At 41.0% G+C, this 22,311-nt stretch overlaps 1 protein-coding gene across 1 annotated transcript; it reads left to right on the top strand.

Annotated features, from left to right (window-relative positions):
• The first annotated feature begins 8,966 nt into the window (after positions 1–8,966).
• Positions 8,967–10,855, top strand: LOC125446291 (muscarinic acetylcholine receptor M2-like). The gene is made up of 2 exons (XM_048519768.2): positions 8,967–9,064; positions 9,409–10,855. The coding sequence occupies exons 1-2, from the start codon at positions 8,967–8,969 to the stop codon at positions 10,853–10,855; spliced, it is 1,545 nt and encodes a 514-aa protein (XP_048375725.2).
• The last annotated feature ends 11,456 nt before the right edge of the window (positions 10,856–22,311 follow it).

Here is a 22,311-nt window from a genome sequence, read left to right as displayed (position 1 = left end):
GGGCCGACTTCGTTTATATGCTTATATATACGTCATTCAAAGCCTATTTGCTTGACAAGCTTGTTGAATATGTTTGTTTGAAAATAAAATTGTCTTTCTTAGCGCCAGATTGCAACGTGCAATGAATGCTGGTCTTGTAAATAAGGATGATATTTTTGCAGGTCAGTATGCATTGTTCCCTATTTGCTGCTTGTCAGAAAAAAAATAGTTGTAGGCGTATGTACAATGTTCGTGCTGGTTGTTTGCTGATCAAGTTTCTCTCAGGAAAGTTCTTTGGTCCCAGAATCACTTTCAGTGGAATATTCCTGACTAAGATAGCAGTTGGAGACATCACACCTTATTTCACAACTACAATTTTGTTAAATCTGATAATAGGGAGTAACTTGTCTTCTGTAAATGCAAATAGCGTGCGAGTTTAGCAGTCAGACGTTCTGAGACCTGGAAATGCCATTCCACAATCATGGGTTCCTGTCTTGATGGTTTGAGAAAATTACCGCCTCATCGTTGAAGGTGTGCACTCATTCAGCGGTGATGGCTAAAATGAAGAAGTGTACAATCAAGAATATTGTAAAAAACAGAACAATAATCATATATCATTGGATATTGCTGAAACAAAGGACATTTTGTCCTACAGTCATGATAATTCGCCAGAATTAGCAAAATTAAAGGAAAATATCGTTTATGCTGCAGGAAAGGAGATTTAATTTTATCTTAACTTCTGTGATATGAGTGTCATTGGCTCGGCCAGCAGCTATTGCTCACCCGCAGTTGAGGAGGTGATGGCAAGCTGCTTTCTTGAAATTCTTCAGACCATTTACTGTACTTAGATTCACAATTTCAGAAGGGGGCGGAGTGTTCCAGGACTTTGACCCAAAGAAACTGAAGGAAGCATGAAATCATCGCTGATGGCGTTCTCGTTTATATTTTGTTCTTGTCCCAATTGATAGTACTGGTCAGTAGTTTGGAAGGTGCAATCCAAAGTGCTTTATAGATTTCTGCTTTGCACCTTACAGATAGTACACACTGATGACATTGAGCACTAATGGGAGAAGGGCTGACCGTTTGTGGAAGTGGTGCCAATCAAGGGGGCTGCTTTGTCCTGGATGGTTCCTGAGTGTTTTTGAAGCTGTACTCATCCATACAAGTTGAGAAATTTGCATCACGTTTCTGATGTGAGCCTTGTAGACAGTGGACAGGTTTTGGCGTGTCATTAAAAACTGAAGCGGCCATGGATTCTGTAAATCAGAAAGAAAAGCAGAAGTTGCTGAAAATCTCAGCAGGTCTGACAGCGCCTGTGAGGAGAAATCTGAGTTAACAATTTGAGCCTGGTGACCCTTCGTTCGAACTGATAGTAGCCAGAAAAATGCCGGTTTATATGCAGAAGGTAGGGTGGGGGAGGGGGAAAGGAGAATTGATTGGTGTGGAGAGAGTTCAAAGACAGTGAACAACAGTTGAACAGACAAAGAAATGGATAATGATCTGGCAAGGACAGTGAATAGCTGATCCTGTAGGCTGTTAGTGGCTAACAATAGGTACTGTGTAATGGTACACGAGGCCTGGTGTAATGGGTACGATGCTCAGACATGGGAAAGTAGAGGCCTTAAAATTAATCAACTCAGTATTGAGTCCAGAGAGCTGCATGGTCCCCAAATGGAAACTGATGTGTTGTTCCTTCAAACTGTGTTGAGCTTCTCTGGAACACTGCAGCAAGCCTGAGGGAGTTTTAGCTTTCTGTTTCTCAATATGAATTATTATCTTTTCTGGAAAGGAGTTTTTACACTCCTCAAGCAGAATAATATCTCTAATATCCTGAAATGTCTTTCTATCTTTAATACTCTCAAACATCTATTGAAGTTGCTCTGTTAATTCTTTTAAACTCAATATTAGTTTGAACTGCTCTTTTCTTATATTTCTGAGCCTTGATCAAAACATTTCTGATACTAATTCATAGGCACTCAAAATAGCCTGTATTATTTCTTCATATTCACTTGACAGCTTCTCTGACAGTGCAGCAAACACATCTCTTGCTGTGCCTAACAACTTGGCCTGAGTTAACGTTACCCACATAGTCTATGGTTAGTTTATCTGTTTAGCCAAACCCTCGAAAGTAATGAATAAAGCTTCAATGTGTTTTTCATCACATTTCGATAACATATGATCTTTTTTGCAGATATTCTAACAGGCTTTTGGCTCTGGTGAGTTTGCTCATCATCACCTCTATCAGGTCCTTTCATTCTGTCATTTTAAGTCTTATTCCTTCAAGTTCCAACTTCATCTTTTACTCCTCAAAAATTCTTCCCCTTTCTGCTCTCTCTTCTTTCCTTTCTTTCTCTTCAGCTTGGGTTCTTCTTTCCCTCTCTTTTTCCTCTGCTCGTAATCTACTTTCCCTTTCTTTGTCCTCGAACTCCAATTGTCTAATTTGCAATTTATTTTTTTCCAACTTCACTGCACTTGACTGTTTCTCTAATATACCCTAATGCGAGGCAAACTCCTTTCCAACTTCAGCTTTCTTCTTATCCCTAGTTCAGCCAAATTGTGTCCAGTCTGTTGATTCTAAAAGTGTCCCCTTTCTCTGTCTTTCTAAACTTTCTTGGCAAGATCAGGAAGCGTTTTCAGTCCCAGAACCTCTTTAACAATGTTAAGATCCATTTGCTCATGTTTAATTTAACCAACAACAAGCAACCAAAACTAAACAGATTTTCCACTTCTCAATAAGTTTATTTTGTTATCTTGGACACTAGTCCTCAAGTCTGCTTAAATCTGCTGGGATCTTCCATGCCCCAAATGTGTTCAAATCTGTCGCAATATGTTCAGACCTGTTCCAATCCATTCCGGTTCAGTTCAATTTTGTTCATACTTGTTAAAATCCATTCAAATACCAGATGAGCCCCCAATTTGTAATGAAGCGGAGGTTATGACAACCCCCTCTTGAGAACTGGGTCTGAAACACCCAAAGAGAATCACCTTCACTCTAATCTGCTGGAAGAGTGTGTAAAGTGGTGTAACCTGCCTTTCAGTAACTTCTAGTTGTTAACTAAAACAATTCTCTCACACTCACTTGACAATCAACAAGTAACAATTTATTTATCTAACACCAATGGAACTAAACTTTTAACAAACTGAATAAATCTTTTCTCACCATTAACTATTCACGAATAAAAAAAGATTCTCATGACATGCTATTCCAATGAATGCAAATCTGACTGTTGTGAAAGAAAACAAAATGTCTCTCAGAATTACAGCCTGATTATGTTTTTTCTGGAACATTCTGTGCCTTCTCCATTGAATATTCTGTCAGGAGTACCTTCACCTTCAATTCTTCTGTCAGGAATATTACCTCATTGCGCCATTGGTACCTTTGATTCTGATAGTGCTTTTCCAAGGCGTTGAGAAGACAGTGGGAGCTAGCAATACTCTCTTCAGAGGGAGAGTTGTTCACTCTGGCAGATGGTCATTACTTCTCCTGTCTTTGTCCAACAGCCCTCTCCTTTTATAGCCATGATGACACATCTATTTCTTGCAATAGGATGGGTACTATGTGGTCAAAACAATTATGATTTACTTTTTTTTGGTTTCTAAGTGCCTGGTTCAAATTGTTTGGCTAAATTAGTAACTGGTTGTCTTCGTCACAAAACTGAACTGCTGCTTGGCCAGCGAACTGTATGAGCTTTTGATACAAATGTTTCAATTTGAGCGCACTCTGTGGACCCAGAAACCATCAAGCCGCTGCCCACGAACACCCATTCTGAACCTCTGAGGATAGCAAAATCACATCGTCATTTAAAGGGACCCCCATGCTGCTTACCTCCAGCATTTTACAACACCAATTTCTAACTTTTTGCATTTTACAAACACCCAGTTCCCGCCTCTCAATTTGAACCAGGCACTTCTAAACCAAAAGAAAGTAAATCATAATTGTTTTGACCACATAGTACGCATCCTATTGCAATAAATAGATGTGTCATCAAGGCTATAAAAGGAGAGGGCTGCTGGACAAAGACAGGAGGATTAATGGCGATCCGCCAGAGTTAACAACTCTCACCTCTCAAGAGAGTATTGCCGGTTCCCACCGCCTTCTCAATGCATTTTACAATCATCCAGTTCCTGCCTCTCAATCCACAAATACTCTTCCAATTTCGCATCACAAGGCTAATAAATTGGGGTGATCAAACCAACACAGAATTTCTATATTGCGGCTGTGAGTTGGTTAATAAGCAAGGTGAGCAACTCTTCGACCACTCACTCTTTTTCCATCAAATAGCTTTCACACTAGTCTTCCTACCAGAGAACAAGTATTCAAACCCGATTAATAAGGATGAAATGCAATCACGTTCACAAGCATCTGTGTGCGAAGCTGTGAACTTATATTTGTTTATTTTCCATGTCCTGCAACCTCTTTTGCTCTCTTACAAGTTGTCTGTTTACACCATCTGTTGTTCCGTCTTTCCTGCGAATGAGGAGGTCGCTTTTTAGTGTCTGTGATTGGCTGCTCATAAGAACTCAACTAAATTCCTTTAGGGAAGCTTTTAAGTTCACATATTTAATTTCACACAAGTCAGATGGATATGTTTCCAACGTAATGACAATTATTCAAAGATTCCAGATTATTGTGGTGACATGCTTTTCTTTTAGTTCTTTCTGAACTACAGATTTCAGATTGTTTGTTGCTAGATGTGTCTTATTTAGGCGTTTCAAGGTTTTTTTTATGTGCAATGCATGTATGCTTGGAGTTGAGGAATCAAATTAAATTCCCTAAACACTGATATATTAAAACTAAAACTTTCATTATTGTACAGCATACATATGTGTACTCTTGTTATGTAACTTAAAACTGCCTGAAAATGTTTCAAGCAAATGGGTCAATTGTCCCCTTCCACTGTATCTGAAGTGGAACGTTTATATTAGTTTGCAGAAGGGTTTTCATCTATGCCTCCCCTATCAAGGATGCCTCACTAACTACACTCTCCTCTCCTCTCTCACTGAGGCCTTTCATTATCTTATCTAGTGATTGTGCATGGATGTCTGAAGTCTTGCTTTGAATATTCTCAACCGTAATTGTCATCAACTTTCAGGCCATTTTATGCCAGCTAAAATGTCGCCAATGGTCACTTGAAGTCAACTTCCTCATTGGCAGCTGCAACAGTTATATTAGCTGGAAAGGATCAAATGAGTGAGTATAATCTTTCCTTAAGTGGTTGAATGCTTGCAAAGCCAAAACACGGTCTCACCAAATGTACTTAATGAAGTAAGACAGTACAGTGATTGGAAAGAGGTCAGCCAGGTGGATGTCATAGACGAGTGGTGTAACCTGCCTTTTGGCAACTACTAGCGGCTAACTAAAACAATCCTCTGACATTCACTTGATAATCAACTCCTAGCAATCTATTTATCTATCAGGCTCCCTGATTGGGGTTGTTAACCTCATTCAATCAGGAGCTCTGGCTGACAGATATAAACAGAAGTATCAAGAGTTCTGAGAGCCAGCTCTGAGCCAACTGGATCAGTTTCAGGCACAATGCATGTGTGAATAAAAGGTGAGTTGGTGATGTGATACCAGCCTCTGTCGAGTTACTTCAGTGGTGACGAGGCAGAAACACCGTCCTGAAGGGATTCATTTGAAAGAGTTGTTTTTGAGTTCAGGTTAGCATTTCTGGAGTCATATTGCCATTTCAGAAGCTTGACACATTTGATCCTGCCATTGACGTCAGGGCCCAGTTTGTGGAAAGAATGCTTTATTTTTCCAGGCAAATGACATTGGGTCAGCTAAAAAGGACTGAGTAATTCTGTATGCAGCTTGTGGGCCAGCAGCTTATTTCAGCATTAAAAACCTAATGTTCCTCGAGGCACCAGATGCATAAATCTTTCAAAAATTGACAGAATTTGTTAAAGAATATTATGACCCCAAGCCTCCTCTAATTCTGAGATGCTATTGATTTTACATTGCAGTTTGAGATCCAGTGTAATCTATGTCAGGATTTTTGCCATGGTTAGGATGGCTGTCACAGGCATGTGATTTTGGTTTAACCCTCAGTAAGATGCTGAGAGACCATTTGGTTGTGGAATTATGATGTGTTCCCATGTGGATGAAGCCCAACTGGATTTCAAACAGGCAATACAACTGGCTTTGTCATTAGAAAATGCAGCAAGTGATGTTTCTGAGTTACAAAGCACTCTGACGCAAGTGGACATCCTTGTCAGGCTGAGGGACCTGGGAAAACATCACTTGGGTAAGAGCAATTGAACAGCCTCACTCAGGAGATATCCTGATCAGAGTGACTCGAGGTCAACCCCCACAGCAAAGATCCAAAACAAAACCAAGGCACGGTCAAATGGTTAACATTTTCTCAAGGATACAGGTCAGCAGGCCATTTTAATTGCTATCTGTTTGTGGAAATGAGACAGAAGTGAGTCCTACTGGGACTGAATTTAGTGAGAGAATGGATCGGCCAGTATCCAGGAGACTGCACGCCTTGGAAAATGCACCAGTATCTGGTTTGGAACAGGCAAACTGCTTCAAAACATCCAAATCAGAACCAATCAAAATAAATATCTGATTAAATGATCACCTGGTTCGAATAGAGGTTGATATTGTATCAGTTACTGCAGAACCAGTCTTTACCAAAATTCTCTCTGAACTCCAAACCTTCAGTTTGCTTAGGACCTCAGCCAGGCTGAGAACCTGTATTGGGGAACGCCAACCATTAGTAATTAACTAACCATAACATCAGTTCTGCTGTCTTGTGAGAAGCAATTGGTTCAGTTAGCACTGATTGAAATAACAGGCTCACACCCAAAAACTGAAGGACGAAATAGCTTTAGAGAGATGCAAGCTGATTGACTCAACACTTTTTTGATGAAAAATGGTGAACTGAGTGAAATCCTAATGAAATACTTGGAAGCTTTCAGGAAGATCTAGGCAGCCAAACAGAGCATGCTGCGAGATCGAGTGTTTGAATTCTGGGAATGGATTTCGCAGTCAGGAAGGCATCGTGGGAGAACATGGTGCTGAGCAACGGTCAGCCCCAAAGATTACGTTACTGTAATGTTTCTATCCCTCCTTCCTCTGCTTACCAAAACAAAAGTGAGGCAAAGTTCAGAGGAGAGGAGAGAGAACAATTTGAGAGGAACTTCGGGAGCAAAGAAACGTGGCGTAAAACAGCTCTGGAAACTATGTTGGTGAGTGTTAGATACTTTTAAAGAAATTGTCAGTGGAGCAGACAGCATGATCAGATACAATTTAGTATTAAATGTATTTGACATTGTAAGGACTAATTAAGTTAAAGGGACAAGGCTTTACAGAAGAAATCGCTGGTGGCCATTTTAAGTCGAATTCTGTCACGGGCAACCGTTATAACAACATAAAAGAATCAAAGAAGTGAATATCCTTTCCTTCAACTGTTGACTAATTGTAGAACCAAAACGTAATTTCGCCAATTGTACCTGGACCAGCGCCTGGGGACACCGTGGGGCATTTGTGAGGTGGAGATTATTATGAATGGCACATATAGAGAGGTGGTAACACTGTAGACTCAGACACCACGGGCAGGAGGGGAATGTGTGACTCTAGACAGGAGGGCTAAGCAGGCAGTTCAGGCGTCTCCTGCGGCTATTCCCCTGCGAAACAGATATACCATTTGGGAAACTGTTGAGAGGAATGGCATCCAGGAGACAACACTAGCAGCAAACTTCATGGGGGCATGTTTGTCTCTGCTGTAGAGGGAGGGAGATTGAGCACAGAAATCAAAAGTAATTGGGGATTCAATTATAAAGGGAGTTTTTGTGAAATGGAAGTCCAGAATGGTGTGTTCCCTCCCTGTTGCCGGGTCCTGGATGTCTTGAAGTGGTTGCAGGACATTCTGGGTCGGGAGGGTGAACAGCTACTGGTTGTGGTACATGTTGGTGCAAATGACACCGGTTAACCCGAAAGGATGGGCACTGAAAGCAGATTATAGAGACTTACGAAGAAAGTTGAAATGCAGCCGCTCAAAGGTGGTTATGTCAGGACTACTTCCAGAGCAACAAGCTGGTCAGCGTAGAAACAGTACCACATGTAAGATGAACCTGTGGATGAAAAGATGGTGTGAGGAGGGTGGACCAATTCCGGGGATGTTGGAACTTGGACCACAAGAAAGCTGCAACCTCATAAACGGGGCAGCAACATCCCTGCCCTTTCAGAATATCCGGCGAGTTTGTGAGAGCCCGTGGATACCCCCTTCCACCTCGCGTCATAAGGATCCTCCGAGTCCTGGATGGGACGCAACAGGTGACAGAGCTTCAACACCATCACCACTTGAGGAAAAGGATGAATTTTCATGATGTGCTCCCAGCGCAAAGCATAGTCCATGGTCTGGTGCACACTAGCCCGTATCTGAGGCAGAGTCAGAGGATCCGGGACTGGGACGAAAGTATCACACAACCCAGGAGGCAGAGTGGGAAGGATGTCGTGATTTTAATGGAGTCAACGAGGTTGATATCATGGAATGTCAGATCCCAGTTTGGGACTGGTCTAATCTTGAATTAGATTTAGCTTTATTGCAACATGTACTCAAAAGTGTACAGCAAAAAGTTTACAAATCGCCTCTTATAGGGCCATCTGACGTAAAAAGGTAAATAGTTACAGATTCTTCAGCACAAGTTTCGGGGGTCGCGGGGGTGGGGGTGGGGTGTTGGTGGCATGGCAGGAAAATAAAGAAATAAAAAATCCAATATTAGAGATCAGAGGAATATTTTTTTAAAAAGAGAGAGAATTAAAAATGTTCAGCAAAAGAGTCCTTCAAACCCAGCCCACACTCCCAGTGAGCTTCCAGTCCCCACTGAGCCTTGACTCCAGGCTGCGCTGGGATTCACCTGGAGGCTGACAAGGCCGGGAGACTCCTCTGTAATCACCTGGAGGATGGAAGTTCACGCTGAGGCCACATTGGACCAAAGGCCGCTGAGAGACTTCCCCACGGTGCTGAGCCTCCGCAATGCCCGGCCAGGAGACCAACTTGCAGGATGCAGGAGCCCTGGATGATGGATATAAACAGGAGAGTGGGGTTCTGTTCACCCGAGAAGCTGGGTCTCAGTGAGCTCGAACACCATCGTGTATTGGGTACATGTCAATTCAGGATGACAGCACACTGCCTGCTTGGGGTTATTTCAGACTGGTTCTGGGCTAGACGTTTGCTCTGTTACCAAGCACATCTTCACTTAGTTCAATAAAAGTATTTGACTGTGTTAGATAATTTTTAAAATAGTGATTTCCGAGACAATTTCAAACCAAATAGTGTGTTGCTTTGAGAAGAGAATGAAGTTAATATGTTGAGACTACTTTTGGTCCTCTTGATGTTAGAAATTTCAGAACAGCCATAAACACAGCCCTGTGAAGTTACAATTTATTTCAATCTTTCCTTTCTTTCATGCATTTAGGGATTTGATATCTGTGCATCACGACAAAAGGATGACCAATGTAATGGAGACAAATGAATCTCACAGCAGCACTAATGGATTGTTTGATGTTGCAGGAGGGAGTTCCTGTAATACAGTGGGAATGGTCTTCATTGTTATTGCAGCAGGATCTCTAAGTTTGGTGACCATTGTTGGAAACATTCTGATCCTAGTATCTATCAAAGTCAACAGACATTTGCGAACTATTAATAACTACATTATTTTCAGCTTAGCCTGTGCGGATTTCATTATTGGTGCATTCTCTATGAACTTATACACCGTTTACATTGTGGTTGGATACTGGCCGCTGGGTCCAGTGGCATGTGATTTCTGGCTTGCTGTAGATTATGTTGTCAGCTATGCCTCTTCCTTGAACCTCCTCATGATCAGCCTTGATCGCTACTTCTGCGTGACAAAGCCGGTTCACTACCCTGTGAAGGAAAGACCGAAGATGGTCTTGATGATGATTGCAGCTGCTTGGGGATTGCCATTTATCCTGTGGGCGCCGCCCATTATCTTCTGGCAGTACATCGTAGGGGAGCGGACAGTTAACGAAGGTGAGTGTTATGTACAATTCTTCTCAAATCCTGCTGTCACTCTCAGTATCGGTACAGCTTCTTTCTATCTCCCTGCTATAATCATGGTGACTCTGTACACATTCATATCTCGTGCAAGCAAATGCCGAATTAAACAGGATAAAACAGCACCTGAAACAAGTAATTCCACAGTTTCTTCTAGCCCAGTGAAAGAAAAAATAGCAAAAACAAATAATAACAGAATTCCAACAATTCCTGTTGTGCCTCTGCATGATCAAGCGCAAAGTGGCAAAATACCCGATCAATTGACAGGTGATGGCTATGACCAAAGTCATCAAGATGAGCTCAATAATGATTCAACTTCTCTCAATGCATTGCCTGCGAATGAGAATCAGGAAGAAGCAATCCAAGGCAAAACAAGCGTTTATGTGGGACAAAATTATTTTCGGATTGACAACTCCAATTGCTTCTCAATGAAGGGAATTTGTAAATTTGAAAAAGATGTGGACTGTGGCAACCCAGCAGGAATACTCCCAAATATCAACAGGAATAAAAGGAATGTCCCAATGATAAGAACTGGCCATAATTTAGTTAACATAAACAGGAATACATCGAAGAAAGTATCTAAATCTCGAGAGCATCAGGTAACCAGAACCATACTAGCTATCATCCTTGCATACATCATTAGTGGAACCCCATACAATGTCATGATGGTGTTGAGCACTTTCTGCTCAATTTGTATCCCTGACACAATGTGGACCATTGGATATTGGCTCTGTTACATCAACAGCACCATCAACCCAGTCTGTTATGCTCTGTGCAATGCCATCTTCAAGAAAACCTTCAAGAATCTTCTCTCATGCAAGTACAAAATTATCGATACAACAAAATGAAAGAAAAGCTACGAGTATAATTTTGTGCACTTTTCAGAAATATCGTTGACTTGATTTTCCTTCATTTATATTCAAATGTACAGCAGGATTTTAGTTTAATTGTGCCCGATTATGTATCAAGTTGACACTTATATGTAAGATCTGAATGACGTTTTAAACATAACAACTGATTCGTATGCTTCCTGTTGGTAAAATTGATGCTACTTATTCGAGTAGATTTTTGAAGGAATGAGATGGTAAACTTACCTATTATTTACGCATCATCGAATACAGCATAAAGTTGTTCTGTGAGAATATTTCATTTGATGATATTGTGCTCATTAACAAGCTATCACTGCCTTCCTAAAGTGTCACAGAACAGATCCACTATCTTCAAATCATTAAATGACATGACATTCTCATCATCGTACACTCTTTGAATGTTTATAGCAAATGTCTTTTAGGTATTTTGATAATAGCTAATTCCTTATTTCAGAAAGAGTCTTTGGAAATTAAAAGAAGAGCTCTCCTAATTGTTCACAGTCATGTGGGATTAGCCTGATGTCAATGCATCTGTTTGGCTCCTCAAATGAATTACTCATCTTCATTAGCATTAAAATAATCCTCACTTGAATAAGAACATAAAACCAACGAATTAAGCATTCAGTTATTGATAATAATCCACCATATTTGTGTAAAATGTGTGCAGTTAGAATCCGTGGAATATTGGAAATGCTCTGATTGTCACAAAGAGCCTGAAGGTATGGAATGAAACTTGGACACTGTGACAAATGCTCGTCCATGTTCCTGACATTTTATTGTGTTGTGCCAGCTATCAAGCTTGTTTTTGTTCCCTGTGTGTTGAGTTGATGGATTAAGTCAATAGCAGAGATATTTCCCCACCAAAATTTGAATGAATCCCGATTCATAGAATACAGCAGTTCCTTCTGAACAAATAATATTCAGATTAGGAAAACACAGCTCCACTACACCTAAAGTGTAAGACAGCTTCACAGTGGAGAGAGCAAAGCAACAAAATGCAGAATGTATTAAAGATATGGCAACAAATACACGTTTATGATCCAGATAGGAACATAAATGTCGATAATACAAACTTTTCGATGATATTGGCTTGTAGTTGAAACATAACTGTTATTCGAACATCGTGTACTTTGATGTTAGTTGCAAGTAAAATACATTAGCTGAGGAATCAACATGTTTTGTCTATTTGTGCTTCGAAACAAAAGAGAGAAATCCCACATGACTGTGAAGCTACTGGCTCAAACACTCCTGCTCAGAAATGATCAGGGACACAAAACTGAGAACTCATGAATAGAGTGCACCTCCTGGAATCAGAATCCAGAGCGTGTGGGGATGTCAATTCCCAGAAATTGGCCTTGGTCAGATTGATCTACCTCATTCCATGTTGTGTTCAGAAACGGCAGGGTTTGGGGGTGTGCGTGAGGTTTTTATTGGGTGGGTGATAGGTGTTTGAATCCTCAGTCATCTACACTTGTATAGCGACGTGGGGAATATAAGAATTGAACCCGGTGTGACTTCAGGTACTATTCTCTGGGCTTCACAATTCAAAAGGCATTTGGTGACAGGATGAGTGACTTTCCGTCAGTGGTGGGGGCGAAAAATAAATATTAGATGACATCTCCCTTCTCCTGTTGATAAACCTTCCTCGACTGCCCACATTCTTTCCCCACAGCTTTAACATCATGAAATGTCTGCAGCCATTGCTGAGAAGTATCAATGAGTGGAACAAGGATCTGGGCCTCTGATGGTTGATTTCCACGCAGCAGTGACTTCCTTCCTGTGAGGTTGCTGAGTGGAAATCAAAACGAATATATTTGTTTGATGCCTGTTGGCAGCATGCCCACTTCCCTGAGGCCCACCTTCTTGAAAACTTTCCATCAATTGCCTTCCACCTATTTGATTGACTGTCAGGTTTGGTCTGATATTCTCTAAAATGAGGCAGCATGGTCTGGAGCTGGATCTCTCGGGGAGGACAGATCACCAGCAAATCCACAACTGGCAGAGATAATAGGAACTGCTGGAGAATCTGAGATAACAAGGTATCGAGCTGGATGTATGCAGCAGGCCAAGCAGCAACAGAGGAGGAAGAAAGCTGATGTTTTGGGTTGCGATCCTTCTTCAGAAATGTGGGAGGGGAAGGGGATTCTGAAATAATGAGTTATAGAGGGGGAGACGGATTGAAGATGGATGAAGGAGAAGCTAGGGTGAGAGGAGACAGACGGGTCAAAGAGGCGGGATTGGAGCCAGTGAAGGCAAATGTAGGTGGGGAGTTAGGGAGGGGTCCTGTTGATCCAGAGAGTACAGACTGTTCAAGAAGGCGGGATGAGTTGAGTAGTTAGGTAGGAAACGGGGGTGGAGCTTGTTTTGGGATACAGTCGGTTTCGGGGAGATTTTGACACTTGTGAAGTCTACATTGATACATCAATTTGTTGGTTTCTCAAGCGAAATCTGAGATGCTGAAACTGCAGCTTTCAGGTAGTGTCACTGTGCCAATGCAGGATGCCCAGGATGGACATGTCGTCCAAGGAGTGGGAGCGGGACTTGAAATGGTTCCCGACTGGGAGGTGTATTTGTTTGTTGCAAACTGACTGTAGATGTTTTGCAATCATCCTGAGAAGATGCTTTGCACTGGCATTAAAATTGCTGCAGAGATAGGAGGAACTGCTATGCTCAGTGCCACAATGACACTGCCGGAAAGCTGCAGGAGCAGTATCTCATATTTCAAAATTTCCCCTCCTACTACTGCATCCCAAAAGCAGCTGAGCTACTCCCTGCCTCTCTAGCCATTCCTCCCACCTCAAGCCCCATCCACATCTTCTACCCACAAACGTCATTCTGCCTCCTTGACCTGTCCGTCCTCCGTAGACCGACCTATCCCCTCCCTAAATCCCCTAATACATTCACCTTCACTGGCATCAACCCAACCTCTTTGACCTGTCTATCTCCTCTCCACCAATTTTCTGCTTCATCCATCTTCTATCCACCTTCCCCTCTATCCCTATTTGTTTCAGAATTCCCTTCCCCTCTCCGATTTCTGAAGAAGGGCCAAGAGCCAAAACGTCAGATTTCCTGCTCCTCTGATGCTACTTGGTCTGCTGTGTACAGACACGTCGATACCATGTTGTCCCAAAGTGAATCAGTTACTTTCAACTTTTCCTAATGATAGGTTTGGAAAACGAACAAAGAAACCTTTTTTGGATCAGCCAACTGGAGAGTTAAGTGTCGGTTAGCCCAGTTAGCTGTTTGGTTGGATGACTTGTCAGGATTGTGGTCTCATTTCCTGTCCTGGGTTCACAATGAAAGTGACCCTCAAAAAACTAAGCAGAGAGTTGACTCCTTGTTATGAGAGTGCCTAGTGTGGCTCTGAAGACTTTCACATTCAAATAACAAACATTTGACATTACTGGGATGTGAATCAACTGAAGCTCAGATTTCTTAGCTGGAACTAGTCAGTGACGCTACAAAGCCGATAATGCTAATGCACAGTTGGAGGAGTGAGTTTGAGGTAGACAAATGTTGCTGTGTGCATGTGTCAGTGCTTTGTGCGGGAAGGGGTGTAGTGTTGTTGGTGAGATGGACATTGGGCGGGGTGTTTGGGGATGGTTTGTGCTGTATGATGAAGGGAACTCACCAATACAGAACTCATTCTGTTTCTGGAATTTTCCTGGTCCTGTGAGGGGTTGGGTGGGTGAGAAAGGGAGTTCATTTTAGAATATGGAACCTTTGTTTTTATTTTGACATCCTGCTGTGTCTGGGCGATGGTGAGAAGTGGTTCACCAGAAAATGTGCCCCATAGCTATTTTGCAACATTTAATGCACAATTATTTGCTAGTAGGGCATTTCACAAGGATTTAATGTCCAGATAATACCACCACCCCATTCCAATCAATGCAATTGCTGAATTAGCAGATGGAGAATGCTTGAGAATTGAAACACCTGGGCTCAGAAGGGGTCTTTTTTCGATTCTACTCAGATGTGCCACAGAAACGTAATGGATGTGAAGGAGAGAGATATGGAATTGGAACAGAATATGGAGTAGTTCCATCTCAATAGGGCTTGGCTGGATGACATTATTCTAGGTTTTGTTCGCCTCCTTTTGCCCCAATACAGGGCTCATGATCATAACTGCCAATCAAATACATCTTTCCATTGCATCATCCTCGGTAGACAATATTCTTACCGTATAACCAACCATTAGATCTGAGCTGACTTTCATTTTTGGTGGTGATCTTGACAGTGTCATCCTTTGGAAAGATTTCTCAGGATGGTAAGCCAGCCATTGAAATTGGAATGTCGTTGCAGATATCCCACAGCACAGGAGTTATTCTGTGAATAGACAAGAAGTAACATCGTTGTCTGTCCTTCCACCAAACCCCTGTCTGTGCTCCCTTCGTACTGTCCTTAGCTTCTCAATTGAAACGGTTTTAGTTTTCAGACATTTTTGTGTTTTTAATAAATTTTATCATCATAAATCCATTGTGATTATTTTGTTTGAATTGTCTCATGTTGTTTTTCAACATGAACGCAAATTAATGCCAGCCTCCAAGGATTTTATCACAATCACCAAAGGGATTTCCACTTCTATTTATAAACCATGTTTCAATGTCACCAGCATGAATAATGATCAACGGCTTTTCAGAAAGTGCAAGGATGAAAAACGAGTTATAGTGTGATGGACGAGATATTTTTCTTCATTTTTGAAATAGAAAAGATTTACTATCCTCTCCTTGGTACTATTGGTGTTGCTGGTAAGTTTCTGGAAGCAGACATGAATTCCTAAATAATGTATTCCATTCTGTTGCTGTTGTTACAATGTCACATCAATAGATCTAGCGAATAATTCTCAGGAGGAACTTGCTTTAGTATTTTGAGTGGAATGAATTGCATATCATCACTTTCAACGTTTCACCAGTTAATATGTCCATCTGAAGAAACAGATACTTGATTCTCTGATCAGACAAGCGTGTGCAGAGTGTGTCGAGAGCCGCACTCTAATGTTTCTGAAGTCAGCTCATTCGATAGCATCTTGATATCACACCGATTTTTCGTACTGTCTATAATGTGGTATCATAATAAAAGTGATTTACCTTGAAAAGTATTTACTTTCGACTTTCCGTGTACTCCTTTCCAATCAATGATTTGATGTAATATGACGCCAAAATATTTTACAGGTCAGGGAGTCCGTAAGATCGTGGAAGCACTAATTTGCTGTTCACTTTATCTCCGTATTGTAAAAAAAATACAAGATGGTATTTTGTTGAAGTAGGTAATTTTTCGGTATTTTATTGTGTGCACTCCTTCATGTACATACCCATAGCTGCGTGTCAACAGGAAGAAGAACTTCAGATGTCTCACGTCATTGAAAAAAAAGACTTGAAATCTGTTTTCCATCAGTGACATTATTTACATAAGGTTATGATGAGTTAATTTAGTAAAATTGGTATCATTACCTTTACTGTCTGTGCATTGCAGAATATTCATCCATTTTGGATAAAAGTCTGCTTTCTCCTTAATCCTGTTCGCACTGCTCCTGCCTCCACCACTGAGCCGGTGCAAGTCGAACGTAACATTTGATGCATGAAAAAGATTTTGCTGATTCAATAATGCATCTTTTCGAACTGCAGGAAATTTGTCCATTTTCTTCTTCCATCTGACTTCAAGGAGAATATTTTCTCTTGATGCAATTTTATGTTTTTTATGAATTTTATGAATTTTAACTTCGACTCTAAGCTGGCAGCATTGAGCTTAATGTTGCATCATCAGATTGCAGTCTACCTCTTCTGCACTATATTATATATGAAAATGATATTCTTTATTTTGCAAATACAGGGAAACATTTGTCAGAACTGCAATCATTTTATTGAATCTATAATATGCTTTTCAGCCATTTTGTTTTATCCCCATAAATAAACACTTCGATATAATTGAGAATTTACTTAATTCAGGTCCCGTTTACAGCAGTTAACAATATGACAGATTTATTAATATATTTCCATGGATATTATAATTAATCAGAGAGCCTTATAGCATTATATCGAGCAGGTGATTAATATACCTGATTTTTTTCTCTTCCTTTCAGTTAACGCAGTGACGATTGGGATCTTATCACGGGGAAAGTGTGGCCTCTCCAAAGTGTAAGTCATTATCTGGTGGCCATGGCAGCAGCAGATCTAATCGTGCTTATCACCGACCTGATCTTGAGGCAGATTCCTATTGTTTATTGGAAACGCTTTAATTTTTTGAAATCCTTACCTGTGTGCAATATCCACGCATGTTTTGTTTCTGCAGCCACAGACTGTTCAGTGTGGTTCACTGTCACTTTCACGTTTGATCGATTTATGGCCATTTGCTACCAGAGACTGAAAACTAAGTATTGCACAGAGAAAACTGTGGCTGTGGTTCTTGGAACTGTGACTGTGTTGAACTTTTTAAAAAAACACGGTGTGGTACTTTTCATTCACAGGCCGGTATTTACTTGTGAACTTACCTTGGTTTTGTCAAACAACATTTGATGTTTTTGATATATGGCAGCGGATTATAATCGAGTTGCTTCAAAGCACTGTAACTCCATGTCTCCCATTTATTGTGATTCTTCTGCTCAATGGTTTTACTGTCAGGCACATTTTGGTCTCCAATAAAGCACGCAGTAGACTCCGGGCTCAGAGCAAAACAGTGAGCTACAGAGACACAGAGATTGAGAACCGAATGAAATCTATTATTTTATTATTTTCAATTTCAGGAAATTTCATATTTTTGTGGGCAGTACATATTGTATCTTCAGTGTGGGCTCATTTATGGTATTCAGGTTAAGTGTCTGCAATTGCACCTCATTTTGTTGGCAGATTAGGAAACATGCTTCAGCTCCTGAGTTGCTGCACAAATACGTGCATTTATGCCATAATCCAAACTAAATTCAGAGAGCAGTTGAAGAGTGTGGTCAAATATCCCTTTTCTCAAATTGCAAGATATATTTTCCGATGAGAGCCATTGATGAACTCAAGGCATCAGAAATCAATTTTAATTTAATATCTTAACCATTGTGTACAAGAAATGCAGTCATTCTTCTCAGCAAACTCTCTGTCACCCCATAGGATTTTGGAGTTTCAATAATGCAGATATTGGGTGCGCTTTCCCACCTCTTCCATGCAGAAACAACAAAGTAGCCTGCTCTGCTCCAGAGACAATGACACAGACATAATGTGCTTTGTCTGTTCTCACTTAGGCCCAATGATACTGACAGAGTATAGTCTATCTATTCTCAGTCAGGACCAGTGTAGATTTCAATGTGGTATATCTTTTCACCATCAGATACTTCAATATTGATAAATTGGTCTTTATAGCATCTTATATATACTCATATCATGGACACTGTCTGCTTCCAGTCACTCCACTACTGCACTCCGGCCCAACCTGGACATCAATCATGCCGGAAATGATTGATCAATTTTCTCTGACCAGGACGTGTGACACAGGTTCGCAGAGTCCAGTCCGCTGTCCCGCGTGCACGGTGATACAAACATCGTGTCCCTCAGGCCACTGATATAGAGTTACCAGGGTCTCCCTTTCGCATTTTCAGTAGCAATAGAACAAAACAAAACAAGATTGCTGGGTTCAAAAATTGCTCAACATTGGATCCCAAGGATAGAATGATGCTGAAGTTACATGTAGAGAGAATGTGGATAGAAGTACTTTCAGCTGATCAGATGATTAGAGGAGAAACCAGAATTGGAAATGAGTTTCAAAAATGTTCCGAAATGATTCATATATAATTGAAGTACCGAACTAAAACATAATAATGGGTCAATCCTGAAGTTTAAAAGATGATACATGAAAATTCGTGCGATCGAAGATTAACATGGTGATGAAGAAACTGCATTGCCTACTCGGAGAGTTTAATCAAAACTGAAGGAACGGCGGACGCTGTAAGTCAGCGGATGCTGTGAATAAAAAGACAGAAATAGCTGGAAAACCTCAGCAGGCCTGGCAGCATCTGTGGAGAGAAGTCCAAAAGAACGCTTCAGGTTCGGTTTTGAGGATGGGTCACCGACCCGAAACATTAACATTGACTTCTCTTCACAGGTGCTTCCAGATCTGCTGAACTTCTCCGGCAACTTCTGTATTTATTTAGGTGAATTTGTCCTTTGTTAAAAGTGGTCGCCGCATATTTGTTCAACTGTGCTGTGCTGTTTTCTGTTACATCTCAGCATTGAAAACAAATGGATTGAACTCAATTCTCTCAATCCGGAAGGTCAATGCAATATTTGCAAGTATAGAACAACTCGGTGTTCTCTGCTGTCGCGTCGTAACGTGTTCAAATTGCATGAAGTCAGTTTGCAGTAGCTAACTTTATCTGTCCGGGCGTCCTCCATAATCAGGTGCATTGACTGCATGTGTAAAACGTTGCTTTAAAAAAGAAACAGATGAATCTAGATATGTAACACAATGAAGTTACTTAATTTGATTTTTAAATCATTGGATCGAGTGTTCGAAGAGTCACGTGATTTTTCCTTTAACAAATCAGTGCATGAGACGAAGGAACTGGAATGTGAAGCACAGAGAATACAATAGTCTTTAAAATGTTGAATTTGAATTTGACTTTCTCATTCTATTTTTCAAAGGTAAGCAAAACGTCCTCTAAAATAATGGAAGCCTGTTTGGCGAAGGGTATATGAGGCTCAAGATTGAAATGAGTGAGAATTGTGAAATTTAGAATAAAGGGTTTTGAATGGACTTTGTTCCATCTTGTTGAAGTATTCTGTAAACTCTGAATTTTACCATAGTAGTTATCATGAGAACCTCTAAGTTATTTCCTTTTTGTCACGGCAAACTGAATTGAGTTCCTGAGCCTTAAATTGGCTCATAATCAAGAAAGATTAAAGTTAACGTCATGTTAAATGGATAGGAACAAGACTTGCGGTACCATTGACGTTCCAGGCTGATCATGCAGTTAATTCTACCAGTTAAGTGTGAACATGTATTTCTTTTGAAAACCAGAACTGAAAGCATCATTACCCATTGACACTGCAAAACGAAGAGGGATCCTGGGAACATGTTCCTGGATGAGAAAACTGACTGAATGTTGTCACGGGACTGAGCATTAACAGTTCATATAGAGTCGAAGAGTCATGCAGTACTGAAACAGACCCTTTAGTCTAACTCAAGGCATCTCAATCTGATGTCGTCCCTTTTGCCAGCATTTGGCTCATATCTCTCTGAACCCTTCCTTTTCACATCCCCATCCAGATGCCTTTTGAATGTTGTAATTGTACCTGCCTCTACCATTTCATTCGGCAGCTCTTTCCAGACACGCAACACCCTCTGTGTGACAAGGTTACGTCTCAGAATCTCTTTTAATTCTTTCCCCTCTTACCTTAAACCTATGCCCACGAGTTTGGATTCCTCCACCCTCGGAAAAAAAAGCCTTGAGTAATCACCCAATCCATGCGCCTCGTGATTTCATAAATCTCTTCGCCTTCGCCTCCATTGCTACAAGGAGAAAAACCCCCAGTCTACACAGCCTCTCCATAAAAACACAGGGCGTCTACTAAATGACTTTCTGCAATGTTACAGACCCATTGTTTCATCACCAATTGCAGTTAATCCATCGGCTCTGAGTACCCTTACACATGACCGATATTCCTCAGTTTTATCAGAAGTGCCAGCGACTGTCATTTCAGTCAAACCAGGAGATTCCTAAAACAGAGTTAACCGCAAGGAATAAATCATCACCTCACAGAGTGGAATACAATCAAACAGGATTATCTTGGTTTCAGGGCATGTGTACTTTGGGATCATTTCAGGCCTTTCAAGTGCACAATTCCTCCTGGTCATATTTCATTGACTGAGGATAATTTATCAGAATCCACAGAACTGAGTTGGATCTCTGGAAAGTTTTAATTTTTTCAGCGACATATATTGTATCGTATGCTGTATCACGCAATGTGATAAAGATGAAGGATAACTTCCATCCTTAAAAGGATTGGATCACTTCATCAATATGGATCAGTTGATGTTTTATCGTTTCTCTGCCGATTCAGCAAAGATTTACAATCCTCTCATTGCTGCTGCCGGTGTTCTAGTGAGTCTTAATGTTCAGCTATTATTTCTATAAGTGATCTTGTCCTGCCTTTCTTACTGTCTTCAGTCAGGATAATAATAAAAGTAAATTATTGTCACATGAATTTATGAAAATGCCGTAAAATATGTACAAATCACCATTTTAATTTCAAAAATTATAGAAGGAAACAAATTATATAACTTTAGGTCAAATTTCCATTGTTTGCCCCATACACAGCTTTTTGATTTCCTGAGAAGCTGCGGGATGCATCTCTCTCCACAGCCACCAAAGCTGTCTCTGAGGCCACAACACCAAAGAGGAAGCACGCTGAAGCGGCCCCCGCTGACACTGACCGGGTGCAGAATGTGACCATTCAATCCGCTGCCGGTGCTGAAGCCGCTAATACCTCAAAAGGAAAAGAAACATCTCTAATTCATTGATGTCGCAGTTACTCAATCTGCAACCACTGTGGCCAAGAGAAATGCAGTTTTACATCTCGTCACTGAATTTTTATTTTAATCCCCTCATGTGATGTTGTTTTAGTTATTACACAACAACATATTCGTTCCGACTTTAATGAGAGAAATACGAATGTTTGCACCATTCAGTCAGCTGATGTGCTCGTTTTCAGAACAGCGGTCTCTTCAAATATCGAACATAGGATGGGCCGAAGGGCCAGATGTTAATGATGCATTCAGCATAGATTGGACAGGATGGGGGGATATGCTGGGAACGTTTATAATAATACTTAAAAAGCTGCATGACCCTGAATGAGTCCTGCAAATATTCCTGTACCAGCCAAAGATCACACCTGCACGTGTTTTCTCTCCCCGTTCGGAGGAAGGGTCGCCCGACTCGAAACGTTAATTCAAAAGATTTTCTTTCTTTGTTGATGCTGCCAGACCTGCTGAGTTTTCTCACAACTTCTGGTTTTGTTCCCGATTTACAGCATTTGCAGTTTTTTTTTCGTTGTCTTTCCCCCTCTTGTGTGGTCTGTACCAGGCAGCAGATCCGTCTTGCTGTATCTGCTTTACTTATGCTGGCTGTTTGCCACACTGCATAAGAGAGAAATTATCGTTCCAAGCTGTTGCTGCCGGACTTCGCTTCGCCTCGGAATCGTGAAATGCGCTGAGAACGAATCGAAGCCTCTCGGCCAGCCATCGAGTGAGGGCGCCCCGACAGTCAGCAGAGCACGAGCCTTGTTTTTTTATAGAGGGCCTTGAGTATTGTTGCTTTCTTTTCCCCTTTCCAATTTATTATACCAGTGTTATCCTTTATTTTTGCCATTATAATCATTATTCTCAGTTAATAAGTATTTATTTTTAAGCAAATTGCTGTGTTCGAGGCTACTCCTAATTCTATTTACCCAAACCGGAAA

The sequence above is a fragment of the Stegostoma tigrinum genome, chromosome 34, assembly GCF_030684315.1.
Source record: "Stegostoma tigrinum isolate sSteTig4 chromosome 34, sSteTig4.hap1, whole genome shotgun sequence".
In the NCBI taxonomy this organism is placed as follows: domain Eukaryota; kingdom Metazoa; phylum Chordata; class Chondrichthyes; order Orectolobiformes; family Stegostomatidae; genus Stegostoma; species Stegostoma tigrinum.
Note: the sequence above shows the minus strand (reverse complement) of the source record. Positions and strands in the feature narration are given on the sequence as shown.

Excerpts from the sequence above, each read along its gene's own strand:
- LOC125446291 (XM_048519768.2), top strand. The coding sequence starts at position 8,967 with ATGCCCGGCCAGGAGACCAACTTGCAGGATGCAGGAGCCCTGGATGAT. Across the intron at positions 9,065-9,408 it reads ACCCGAGAAGCTGGGTCTCA|GGATTTGATATCTGTGCATC; the intron begins GTGAGCTCGAAC and ends TCATGCATTTAG.